Source organism: Cyprinodon tularosa, unplaced genomic scaffold (genome assembly GCF_016077235.1).
Source record: "Cyprinodon tularosa strain WSP-4 unplaced genomic scaffold, ASM1607723v1 ctg997, whole genome shotgun sequence".
Lineage (NCBI taxonomy): Eukaryota > Metazoa > Chordata > Actinopteri > Cyprinodontiformes > Cyprinodontidae > Cyprinodon > Cyprinodon tularosa.
Window position 1 is genome coordinate 193,915 of NW_024039781.1, and position 14,594 is coordinate 208,508.

Here is a 14,594-nt window from a genome sequence, read left to right on the forward strand (position 1 = left end):
CGTGATGCCTCCATCGGCGTGATGCCACCATCGGCGTCATGCCTCCATCGGCGTCATGCCTCCATCGGCGTGATGCCTCCATCGGCGTGATGCCTCCATCAGCGTGATGCCTCCATCGGCGTGATGCCTCCATCGGCGTCATGCCTCCATCGGCGTGATGCCTCCATCGGCGTCATGCCTCCATCAGCGTCATGCCTCCATTGGCGTGATGCCTCCATCGGCGTCATGCCTCCATCGGCGTGATGCCTCCATCGGCGTGATGCCTCCATCGGCGTCATGCCTCCATCGGCGTCATGCCTCCATCGGCGTGATGCCTCCATCGGCGTGATGCCTCCATCGGCGTGATGCACGGCGCTGATATGGCCTCCATGACGGCTGTGTTGCAGAGTTATTGATCCTCACCCATTAAATGTTGGCAATGAGCAGCTCTGATATGTTCCTGCTGCTTCTAACTTCTTCCAGTCTACGTCCGGGTGCAGATATTCTAATAATAGAGCTGTAGAGTATTTACGGTGACCCTGCTGCTAACTTCTCCTTCACCTTTTCTTCTTCTCTGTCTCCTTCTGCTTCCTGGCGGCCCTCCAAACCTCCACTGCAGCATATCGTGAGTAAACCTTTCAAACGCCTCCGCTCTTGGTTTTTCTCCCTGCTTTGCCTTTTTTCTCTAACTGAATTAGATTTCATGTCTGGAATCCTGTTGCTGCTGTGGCTTTGTTCTGTAGTCTGCATGTCCCTAAAGCCCGCAGCCTTTAGTGTGATCAGGATCAGGATTTAATAATCAGCTGCAGCGAAGCACGGATCACTGAATGCTACGGAAAAAGGACCTGCCTATGGAGCGCCATTTCAGCTGCTGTCGGGCCTGGAGTCTAAAACCGTTAGCTCATGCTAAACCGTTAGCTCATGCTAAACCGTTAGCTCATGCTAAACTGTTAGCTCATGCTAAACCAGCGCGGCGGGAGCAGATGCTCCATCCCACCAACTGATGGAAAAGTTTAGACGATACTAAAAATCTCTCACACTCATTTACTGTCAGAATATTTTGAAATGAAAAATCTTAATTTTCTTGACAATTTCTTTTATTAACGATTTATTTCAGCTTTACAGCATAGTTTGTATTTTCAACAGTCTGTGAGAAGGAGGCTTAAGCTAAAGGCTAGTCAGACTCTTACGGAGAACTAAAATAGATAAAAGACGGGAAATTCAGGTTTTTATTTGCATAAGACACATTAAGGTGTGCCCAAGTGGTGCTGGAGTTTACAGGTGCTCCACCCAGGGCCCGCTCAGTGGTGTCAGCCTCACAGAGGATGCAGATGTCCTGGTTTGCCTTCTCTGTCTGACCGTCTGTTGACAGACTGACAGAGACCCCTAACAAAGAGCAGACCCTCCAGATCCAAACTGGGGACCCCTGTCTGAAACAATGACAGACCATGGAGCTGAAAATCCCGCGGATGAGGACCTCCCCCATTTCTTTAGCAGAGGGAGTTTGGGCAGAGGAACCAAATGAATTATTTTGGAACAGCTGTCAATGATTGTTAGAACGTTGTGGTAACCTGGAAATGTGAGACCATGGCCGCGGCGGGGTGGGTAGAGGCTGCAGAGAGCCAGGAGGAGGTCTTTTGGACGTCTCAGATTCCAGCACATCTGCAGACAGAAAGGCCACCGAAACTGAGTCTGAACAACATTAAAGGTCGTAGTAACACCAGGACCATGACAAAACTCTAAGACCTTCCCTCTCAGAGCACCTGGAACAAACAGACCATCACTGGGACAGTCACTAGGAGAAGGTTGACCGAGGAGGACCTGCCTGACCTCCTTTTCAATGTCAACCAGAGTGATAGCACACTATTCTAGCGACGTCCCTCTCCACCGCAGGAGAAACGAGCTGATGCCTGAAACGACGATCCTTCTCCTCCTGGGAGAGACGTTCCAGCTGCATCGCTTCAGGACCAGATTAAGGAAGGAGTTCCGACGTCGTCCTCTGAGCCTCTATAGGCAGGGAGCAGCAGGAACCCGCTCCCTGCGTTGCTCCTGAAGGCCAAGGTCAGTCCTGAGCTAACTCCTCCCTCAGAGAGTCAGGATAATCCTGGGGGGAGAGCTCATCCTTCATCCTCTCGCTGATTCCCTTTAGAGCCGCCTCATTCCCTGGACTCTCTGCAGGGGAGAACCTGGCTGAAAACACGGATTCATTCCTCTGAAAAACCCTGCTAGCTTCACAAAGGAAGGAGTTCCTCTGCGCTCCGACGTTCCCATAACTCGGCCTTACAGCGAGATCCTGTAAGCCATGTTGGCTCGATCAGAGGGAGGCGCAGAAGGCTGCAGCTGGTGAAAAAAGCTCCCCATTCAATAAATTCAACTTCTTTTAAAGATCTTTTATTTCATTTTTACTGCACCCAGATTTAAAATCAATACATAGATTCATTAAGCATTCATTGATTTAGTAAAGATTTCATTTCTACTAGGATGATTTTTTTTCCCTCTCATATTAATGGAAAGAAAACCTTTTAGATGGAAATATTCCACTGAAACAATATATATATATATATATATATATATATATATATATATATATATATATACATACATACATTTTTTTGTTTCTTTTAGTAATCGCTCCTTAATATTTTCATAATTATTGTATTTTATTGAACAAAAATGGTCTTTCTGATACAGAATCCTTTTAAAACACTAAACCAACATAATTATTTCTTCTGGCTCATAGATTCTGCCGGTTAGACTGAAGTTTTCCTCGGTTATTTCTTCCTACATTCTCCATATAAGGTTGCAGTTAATGCTAGCTACCAGCAGGCCTCCATTCTGTAGCCTAGCAACCAGCTAAGCTTTAAAAAGAATGAAATGATGAAATGAACACATTGAAACAATAAAAGATCACACGCTAACATTTCTACGCTTTCATGAGTCTATGGGGGAGGAATGTGGGAGATGATGGGTGAGATGATGAGGGGCGTACAGCGCTGAGGGACTGGACTCATCAACAGTCAGTGTAACCAGGCCTACAGGACGCCGCCTCTTCCTGGCTGTCAGATCATTCTCATTCTGTCTGACATGTCAGAGCCGCTATGGACTTCCTGAGGAGAGACACACCCAGCATCATTCATCCACTCATCATTCATCCACTCATGATTCATCCACTCATCATTCATCCACTCATCATTCATCCGCCCATCATTCATCTACTCATCGTTCATCCACCCATCGTTCATCCACTCATAGTTCATCCACTCATAGTTCATCCACTCATTCATCCAATCATCATTCATCCAATCATCATTCATCCACTCATCATTCATCCGCCCATCATTCATCTACTCATCGTTCATCCACCCATCGTTCATCCACTCATAGTTCATCCACTCATAGTTCATCCACTCATTCATCCACTCATCATTCATCCACTCATCATTCATCCACTCATCATTCATCCGCCCATCATTCATCTACTCATTGTTCATCCACCCATCGTTCATCCACTCATAGTTCATCCACTCATAGTTCATCCACTCATTCATCCACTCATCATTCATCTACTCATAGTTCATCCACTCATAGTTCATCCACTCATCATTCATCCACTCATCATTCATCCACTCATCATTCATCCACTCATCCGCCCATCATTCATCCGCCCATCATTCATCCACCCATCATTCATCCACCCATCATTCATCCACTCATTATTCATTCACTCATTATTCATCCACTTACCATTCATCCACTCATTCGCCCATCATTCATCCACCCATCATTCATCCGCCCATCATTCATCCACTCATCATTCATCCACCCATCATTCATCCGCCCATCATTCATCCACTCATTCATCCACTCATCATTCATCCACTCATCCGCCCATCATTCATCCACTCATCCACTCATCATTTATCCACTCATCATTCATCCACCCATCATTCATCCATTCATCCACTCATCATTCATTCACTCATCATTCATCCACTCATCATTCATCCGCCCATCCATTCATCCACTCATCCATTCATCATTCATCCACTCATTATTCATCCACCCATCATTCATCCATTCATCCACTCATCATTCATTCACTCATCATTCATCCACTCATCATTCATCCGCCCATCATTCATCCACTCATCATTCATCCACTCATCCATTCATCATTCATCCACTCATCATTCATCCACTCATCCGCCCATCATTCATCCGCCCATCATTCATCCACTCATCCACTCATCATTTATCCACTCATCATTCATCCACTCATCCATTCATCATTCATCCACTCATTATTCATCCACCCATCATTCATCCACTCATCATTCATTCACTCATCATTCATCCGCTCATCATTCATCCACCCATCATTCGTCCCCTCATCATTCATCCACCCATTATTCATCCGCCCATCATTCATCCACTCATCATTCATCTGCCCATCATTCATCCACTCATCATTCATCCACTCATTCATCCACTCATCATTTTTCCACTCCTCCACTCATCATTCATCCACTCATCATTCATCCACTCATTATTCATTCCCTCATCCACTCATCATTCATCCACTCATCATTCATCCACTCATCCGCCCATCATTCATCCGCCCATCATTCATTCACTCATCCACTCATCATTTATCCACTCATCATTCATCCACTCATCCATTCATCATTCATCCACTCATTATTCATCCACCCATCATTCATCCATTCATCCACTCATCATTCATTCACTCATCATTCATCCGCTCATCATTCATCCACCCATCATTCCTCCCCTCATCATTCATCCACCCATTATTCATCCGCCCATCATTCATCCACTCATCATTCATCCACTCATCATTCATCTGCCCATCATTCATCCACTCATCATTCATCCACTCATTCATCCACTCATCATTCATCCACTCCTCCACTCATCATTCATCCACTCATCATTCATCCACTCATTATTCATTCCCTCATCCACTCATCATTCATCCACTCATCATTCATCCACTCATCCGCCCATCATTCATCCGCCCATCATTCATCCACTCATCCACTCATCATTTATCCACTCATCATTCATCCACTCATCCATTCATCATTCATCCACTCATTATTCATCCATCCATCATTCATCCATTCATCCACTCATCATTCATTCACTCATCATTCATCCGCTCATCATTCATCCACCCATCATTCGTCCCCTCATCATTCATCCACCCATTATTCATCCGCCCATCATTCATCCACTCATCATTCATCCGCCCATCATTCATCCACTCATCATTCATCCACTCATCATTCATCCACTCATCCATTCATCATTCCTCCACTCATCATTCATCCACTCATTATTCATCCACTCATCATTCATCCACTCATCCGCCCATCATTCATCCACTCATCATTCATCCACTCATCCATTCATCATTCATCCACTCATCATTCATCCACTCATTATTCATCCACTCATCATTCATCCACTCATCCACCCATCATTCATCCGCCCATCATTCATCCACTCATCCACTCATCATTTATCCACTCATCATTCATCCACTCATCCATTCTTCATTCATCCACTCATTATTCATCCACCCATCATTCATCCACTCATCATTCATTTACTCATCATTCATCCACTCATCATTCATCCACTTATTATTCATTCCCTCATCCACTCATCATTCATCCACTCATTCATCCACTCATCATTCATCCACTCATTATTCATTCCCTCATCCACTCATCATTCATCCACTCATTATTCATTCCCTCATCCACTCATCATTCATCCACTCATCATTCATCAACTCATTATTCATTCCCTCATCCACTCATCATTCATCCACTCATCATTCATCCACTCATTATTCATTCCCTCATCCACTCATCATTCATCCACTCATTATTCATCCACTCATTCATCCACTCATCATTCATTCCCTCATCCACTCATCATTCATCCACTCATCATTCATCTACTGATCGTTCATCCACCCATCGTTCATCCACTCATAGTTCATCCACTCATAGTTCATCCACTCATCATTCATCCACTCATCCGCCCATCATTCATCCGCCAACCATTCATCCACTCGTCATTCATCTACTCATCATTCGTCCACTCATCATTCATCTACTCATCGTTCATCCACCCATCATTCATCCACTCATCATTCATCTACTCATCGTTCATCCACCCATCGGTCATCCACTCATAGTTCATCCACTCATTCGCCCATCATTTATCCACTCATCATTCATCCACTCATCCATTCATCATTCATCCCCTCATCATTCATCCACCCATTATTCATCCGCCCATCATTCATCCACTCATCATTCATCCGCCCATCATTCATCCACTCATCATTCATCCACTCATCCATTCATCATTCCTCCACTCATCATTCATCCACTCATTATTCATTCACTCATCATTCATCCACTCATCCGCCCATCATTCATCCACTCATCATTCATCCACTCATCCATTCATCATTCATCCACTCATCATTCATCCACTCATTATTCATCCACTCATCATTCATCCACTCATCCGCCCATCATTCATCCGCCCATCATTCATCCACTCATCCACTCATCATTTATCCACTCATCATTCATCCACTCATCCATTCATCATTCATCCACTCATTATTCATCCACCCATCATTCATCCACTCATCATTCATTCACTCATCATTCATCCACTCATCATTCATCCACTTATTATTCATTACCTCATCCACTCATCATTCATCCACTCATTCATCCACTCATCATTCATCCACTCATTATTCATTCCCTCATCCACTCATCATTCATCCACTCATTATTCATTCCCTCATCCACTCATCATTCATCCACTCATCATTCATCCACTCATCATTCATCCACTCATTATTCATTCCCTCATCCACTTATCATTCATCCACTCATCATTCATCCACTCATTATTCATTCTCTCATCCACTCATCATTCATCCACTCATTATTCATCCACTCATTCATCCACTCATCATTCATTCCCTCATCCACTCATCATTCATCCACTCATCATTCATCTACTGATCGTTCATCCACCCATCGTTCATCCACTCATAGTTCATCCACTCATAGTTCATCCACTCATCATTCATCCACTCATCCGCCCATCATTCATCCGCCAACCATTCATCCACTCATCATTCATCTACTCATCATTCATCCACTCATCATTCATCTACTCATCGTTCATCCACCCATCATTCATCCACTCATCATTCATCTACTCATCGTTCATCCACCCATCGGTCATCCACTCATAGTTCATCCACTCATTCGCCCATCATTTATCCACTCATCATTCATCCACTCATCCATTCATCATTCATCCACTCATCATTCATCCACTCATCATTCATCCACTCATCATTCATCTACTGATCGTTCATCCACCCATCGTTCATCCACTCATAGCTCATCCACTCATAGTTCATCCACTCATCATTCATCCACTCATCCGCCCATCATTCATCCGCCAACCATTCATCCACTCATCCACGCATCATTCATCCACTCATCATTCATCCACTCATCATTCATCTACTCATCTTTCATCCACCCATCGTTCATCCACGCATCATTCATCCACTCATCATTCATCCACTCATCATTCATCTACTCATCTTTCATCCACTCATCATTCATCCACTCATCATTCATCTACTCATCGTTCATCCACCCATCGTTCATCCACTCATAGTTCATCCACTCATAGTTCATCCACTCATCATTCATCCACTCATTCGCCCATCATTTATCCACTCATCATTCATCCACTCATCCATTCATCATTCATCCACTCATCATTCATTCACTCATCATTCATCCGCCCATCATTCATCCACCCATCATTCGTCCCCTCATCATTCATCCACCCATTATTCATCCGCCCATCATTCGTCCCCTCATCATTCATCCACTCATCCATTCATCATTCATCCACTCATCATTCATCCACTCATCATTCATCCACTCATCATTCATCTACTGATCATTCATCCACCCATCGTTCATCCACTCATAGTTCATCCACTCATAGTTCATCCACTCATAGTTCATCCACTCATCATTCATCCACTCATCATTCATCCACTCATTCATCCACTCATCATTCATCCACTCATCCATTCATCATTCATCCACTCATTATTCATCCACTCATCATTAATCCACTCATCCACTCATCATTCATCCACTCATTATTCATCCGCCCATCATTCATCCACTCATCATTCATCCACTCATCATTCATCTACTGATCGTTCATCCACCCATCGTTCATCCACTCATAGTTCATCCACTCATAGTTCATCCACTCATCCGCCCATCATTCATCCGCCAACCATTCATCCACTCATCCACTCATCATTCATCCACTCATCATTCGTCCCCTCATCATTCATCCACCCATTATTTATCCGCCCATCATTCATCCACTCATCATTCATCCACTCATTCATCCACTCATCATTCATCCACTCATCCATTCATCATTCATCCACTCATCATTCATCCACTCATTATTCATCCACTCATCATTAATCCACTCATCCACTCATCATTCATCCACTCATTCATCCACTCATCATTCATCCACTCATTCATCCACTCATCATTCATCCACTCATCATTCATTCACTCTCCCACCCATCATTCATCCACCCATCATTCATCCACTCATCATTCATCCACTCATCCACTCATCATTCATTCACTCTCCCACCCATCATTCATCCACCCATCATTCATCCACTCATCATTCATCCACTCATTCATCCACTCATCATTCATCCACTCATCCATTCATCATTCATCCACTCATCATTCATCCACTCATTATTCATCCACTCATCATTAATCCACTCATCCACTCATCATTCATCCACTCATTCATCCACTCATCATTCATCCACTCATCCACTCATCATTCATTCACTCTCCCACCCATCATTCATCCACCCATCATTCATCCACCCATCATTCATCCACCCATCATTCATCCACTCATGGGAAATAATGCAGGTTAAATCTGCAGAGCAATGATAGTTCAGCCCAGTGCTTCATTCAGGCTGGATCTGAGCGGCCCTCAGAGTCGATGTTCAGGATGTTCTGTCAGACCAGCATACCGTATGCTGTCCTGTTACCTCTCCTCCTCCATGTTCACCGCTCTGCTTTGTGCTGCGTGTTTGTGGTTGGTTTGTTCAGCAGAGTGTCTGTTAATCAGAAAGTTAACCGAACCCTCATTGACTCAGAGCTTCTCCAGCTAAATTCCTCATTTTATCCTGATAGCGCTCCATGGCTGAACCCAGCTGGACTTTTTCCATCAGAAGCTTCTCAGTGTGACCAACCAATGACATGTTCTAGATCCTACCTGTCTAACCTGGGTCAGTTTGGGTTCAGGCAGAAGCTAGCAGCTAGAAAGCAGAAAAACATCCAACCTGATTTCCCAACAAACCCACTGAAAACCCTTTGACGTCCTGGCAGGGCTTTCCGTGGCATTGCTGAGCGAAAGAGGCGCAAAAGAGAGCAGGAGACAGCCGCCATGATGGAGAGGTACTGTGTTCTGGCTGTGCTGTGCTGTCTGGTGCTGAACGTAGCTGTGAAAGTTCCTCTCTGTTACAATCAATCTTCACCATGTCTGTCCAAGGACAAGATGGCCGCTGAACTGACCCAGCATTAAATCAGACTCCTAGTCCAGACCTCGTGACGTAGAAATGCAGATGTCAGCAGGGAAAGTTCAAAGTCTGGGTCAGATCTGGAGAAACTGGATTTATTTCTGCAGGGAAAAGATGATAGATTGAAAGGAGAAGCAAAGGTGGAGATAATCCTGTTCTATGGTAAATGGGACGTACTTATATAACGCTGACCAGACAATGCAGGTGTCTTGCCTAACGACACAACGACACTGAAAGCCAGAGCCGGGGTTGAACCATCAATCCTTCGACTTCAGGGCAAACACCCGACGCCACTGTCACCACTACGGTGTTTCTATGAACTCACTGTTTTCATGAATCCTTAGAATCAAAACGAGGAACGTTTGTAGCTAATGAGGAAATGAGCTGATTGATTTCTGAACATTTAACGAGTCATTTATTCACACTTTGAGTCAAACGATCTTCATTCCTTCCATTTATGAAAAATGATGAGGAAATTTGACCAAGTTGCTTAAAGATGGTTTCTAACGCGTCCACCTTCAACACAGCGGTGAGCCGAGCAGAGCGACGGTCCACACACTGTTAGCGGCATTTTAAACTGTCTAGATTTTCCCTGCAGGATATTCTGGCCAACCCTAGGGGGCGATGTAGTGCATAGACCGCAAGACCACATAATATTTAAAAACACAGCTGCTTACATCATTTTAAAGGCCTCTTCATGTCATCCAGGAGTGACAGTCATTTCCTAAAGGAGATATTTCTGCTCTAGATCAGAAGATGACGGCAGACGTTCCCTTTTCACTAACCTCCCACTAGAGGGCGATGCTGCTCCTCCACCATGGTTGCCAAGGGAGTTTTCCACAGTGCCAGATCATCCAGTCAGATTGATTCGAAGTTTTCTATCTGAGGAAAACCAGCTGATTGCATCGACTCATTGACTCTTCAGCAATCCCTCACACTAAGCATGCTTGTAGCGACAGTGGAGAGGAAAAACTCCCTTTGAACAGGAAGAAACCTCCAGCAGAACCAGGCTCAGTGTGAGCGGCCATCTGCTGAGGCCCACTGGGGTTCAAGGAGACAGAAGCAGACATAGAAAAAGAAGCATAGATACAAAAGGCAACTGTCAACCAGCTCCACAGGCGGCCCCGTCCAGGAAACACACAGCCAGGCAGACGAGCTCCGAGCCAGCTCCCATGTTTCCTGTCAGCATCCTGAAGGTCCTCTTCATTCGTATTAAAATCCTTCCTGTTTTCTGATGCTATCTCATTAGCATGACCTCTATAGCTGGGCTGCTTTCACCTCTGTGCTGCCCCCTGATGGCGACCATTGGATGAGCAGACACTCCTGTTTCCATGTTGTTCTTGTCTTTAAAACCAATCCATGAACTGTTTACTTAGTGTCAGCATTTGATTGGTTAATAACATCAAAAGAGGAACATAGTGGTGTGAAAAGGCTTCAGCTAACTGAATCTGATGAAATGTCCCCAAAGAAGAGCTGAACTTTCCAAACTAAAGCTGTAGAACAGGGTTCATAGGTTCCGGTTTCCAGGTCAGCTTGAATCCCTGTCTGACCAGAAGTGTTGGAGCTTCCTGGCAGAACATGGCGGGGCGGCTGGGACTCTGATGGACCAATCTTGGCTGGAACTTCGCATATAGTCCTGAAACAGTTTGCTTCTTTATGGTGACTGATGGGAGTCAGCTGTCCGTCAGGATTCATCCCCCTGGCAACAGTCAGATAGAAACTATTTATGTGGCTTCAGATTTAGAAATGATGGAAGGAATCGTTTGAAGGTCTGCATTGATGTCCCTCAGCAGCAGCAGACTGATGGATGCCCTCCCCTCTGAGTCATCCTCTATTTTAGGATCTGCCTCCACGACCCCCGCGGTCTGATCTGACATCCCCTCTTTGGCCGTAGAGCTTCTCATGTTTTATCATTAGAGACAAACCTTTATTCTAATCACCCGTCCCAATAAAACTAGTTAGTAGAGACATGAATAACTCAGTAAAACACTAATATTTCTAATTTGTAGTTTTTTTATTTCTTTGCACATGCAGGCTTTAAACTCCTCGACAGGAAATAAACCAAACTGTGGATTCCTGAAATCTGACAAACAGCCACAGTCTCCAACTTTACCAACAGGATGTGAATATACAAATGAAACCTTTGTTTAGATGACAGGTGATCGCCCCCTACTGACCCTAACATCCTTCTGACGTCCAATCAGCTTCTGTCATGGTGTCCAATCAGCTTCTTTCGTGAAGTCCAATCAGCTTCCTTCGTGGCGTCCAATCAGTTTCCTTCTTGGCATCCAATCAGATTCCTTCGTGGCGTCCAATCAACGTCCTTCATGGCGTCCAATCAGCTTCTTTTGTGGCGTCCACTCAGCTTCTTTCGTGGTGTCCAATCAGTTTCCTTCTTGGCATCCAATCAGATTCCTTCGTGGCGTCCAATCAACGTCCCTCATGGCGTCCAATCAGCTTCTTTTGTGGCGTCCAATCAGCTTCTTTCGTAGCGTCCAATCAGCTTCTTTCGTGGTGTCCAATCAGTTTCCTTCTTGGCATCCAATCAGCTTCCTTCGTGGCGTCCAATCAGCGTCCTTCGTGGCATCCAATCAGCTTTCTTCGTGGCGTCCAATCAGCTTCTGTCATGGTGTCCAATCAGTTTCCTTCTTGGCATCCAATCAGCTTCCTTCGTGGCGTCCAATCAGCGTCCTTCGTGGCATCCAATCAGCGTCCTTCGTGGCATCCAATCAGCTTCTTTCGTGGCGTCCAATCAGCTTCTTTCGTGGTGTCCAATCAGTTTCCTTCTTGGCGTCCAATCAGCTTCTTTCGTGAGGTCCAATCAGCTTCTGTCATGGTGTCCAATCAGCTTCTGTCATGGTGTCCAATCAGCTTCTTTCGTGAGGTCCAATCAGCTTCTGTCATGGTGTCCAATCAGCTTCTTTCGTAGCGTCCAATCAGCTTCTGTCATGGTGTCCAATCAGCTTCTTTCGTGAGGTCCAATCAGCTTCTGTCATGGTGTCCAATCAGCTTCTGTCATGGTGTCCAATCAGCTTCTTTCGTGAGGTCCAATCAGCTTCTGTCATGGTGTCCAATCAGCTTCTTTCGTAGCGTCCAATCAGCTTCTGTCATGGTGTCCAATCAGCTTCTTTCGTAGCGTCCAATCAGCTTCTTTCGTGAGGTCCAATCAGCTTCTCTCGTGGTGCTTTGCTATTTATCTCGTCAGAAGTTGCAGAAACTGTTTCGCTAAGTTCTGGTCCTGGATAACCAGTCGTCCATTTTCCAGATCCATTATCAGTATCATAACGCCGTGCATCTGCTGCCCAGATGTTCTTTGCCTCAGGAAAGCTTAATGGGTTAATTTTCCACGAAAGACGGCATTTCAGTATCGTTAGAAGATGGCTAGTCTGTGGTGGTCTAGGGCTACAACTTTATGAAGTGGAAACCTCACTAGTTAATAACAATCTTTATATACATTAACAGTACTCTTTAAAGATTAATAGTAGTCTATAATGGTTACCAGTAGTCTATAATAGTTACCAGTAGTCTATAGTGGTTAGCAGTAGTCTATAATAGTTACCAGTAGTCTATAATAGTTACCAGCAGTCTATAATAGTTACCAGTAGTCTCTAGTGGTAAAAGTAGTCTTTATATAGATTAACAGTATTCTACTTTTATTAACTGAGTCATACAGCAAAGGAAAAAACACGACTTTAGTTGTTTATTTATAAAAAGCTGAATTTCAAACGTATTTGTTGCAAATTTTCACGGAATAGAAAACTTCGATAAAAGCAGCAATAGAAGACTGTTAAAGTCCGGCAGCCGTCCCGACGGTTCCTGCAGCCTAGATTTGGTATTTCAGTTTAACTTTAAGCCCAGTCTCCTTTTTTCCCATGTTGACGTCTGTTTTACGGCCGAAGTCAGTCTGTAACACGTCGGTCTGCGTCCTGCTCAGGTCCAGATTCTAATTTAAACAAAGTCGTTCATCAGTTGCCCCCTGGTGGTTCAGTCACTAAGACCAACCATACCTGGGATGAAGGGCGTCTTGCAATCTAGTGAAAATAGTTCTATAGACCTGCTGAGCAGTTTTAACTGAAGAGTGAGAGCAGATGAATCAGTCTGAGGAGGATTCCAGCTCAGAGACGCTGAATCCAGACTATAAATAAACTTTATCTTTCTATGGAAATCAGCCTTTTGCTTCTCAGGTAATATTTTTTATTTATTTTTTTAGAATTTTATTTATTAAATGTGTTTAGCAACATAGAAGGAAAATACTAAAATAAAACAAAACAGAAACAAAACAACATTGAAAAAAAGAAAGAAAAAGGGAGAGAAAGGAAAGAAAACCCTCTTAGAATAGGAGTTAGAAGTTAAATATCCAGCTGATTAAGCATCTTATAAATCTCGCTGGAAGTCTGTAAATTGTCCCAAACTTTGTGGAAACTCGGTAGCTTCACCTTTTGAGCGCGAGTCAGTTTTTCCGTGGCCAGCGCGTTAGACCGTGCTTTGGACCAGACGTCTACAGACGGCGCTTCCTTAGCTTCCAGGACATAACGATGGCGTGTTTAGCTTTTCATAAGCAAATATAGACCACCTCTTTCTCAGCATTCTTAAGTCTGCTGGGAGCTCAGTGAATATTTTGTCATGATGTTACAAAGTTCTGACCCAAAAATGCGGAAAACCGAACAGAGAGACCAGGGGAAAGGTTTAACGGGTTTTATTGAAGAAGTAAAACAAGGGGAGAAGTGTTGCTCTGTCAACTGGAACTGCAAGGTGAGGGGAAGACACAGCAGTTAGTTCAGGCTCAGTGGGAAATTTGACTTGAGAAACTTGGAGAAGAGGATTTTCACGTTTCCAGAGAAGTTGTTGTATCGTTGACTCCTGTCTGTGTGCTGTAGTTCCA

The 14,594-nt window shown here is 44.2% G+C and overlaps 1 protein-coding gene across 2 annotated transcripts in view; it reads left to right on the top strand.

Moving 5' to 3' along the window:
- The window catches only part of nsmfb (NMDA receptor synaptonuclear signaling and neuronal migration factor b), a 68,936-nt gene that overhangs the window by 18,838 nt on the left and 35,504 nt on the right, over positions 1–14,594 (top strand). The window contains exons 5-6 of one of the 2 annotated variants that reach the window (XM_038276103.1): positions 599–604; positions 9,522–9,590. In XM_038276103.1, the coding sequence (XP_038132031.1) occupies positions 599–604; positions 9,522–9,590 (75 nt within the window). The remainder of the gene's footprint in view (positions 1–598; positions 605–9,521; positions 9,591–14,594) is intronic. The other variant, XM_038276104.1, reaches the window with a different exon arrangement.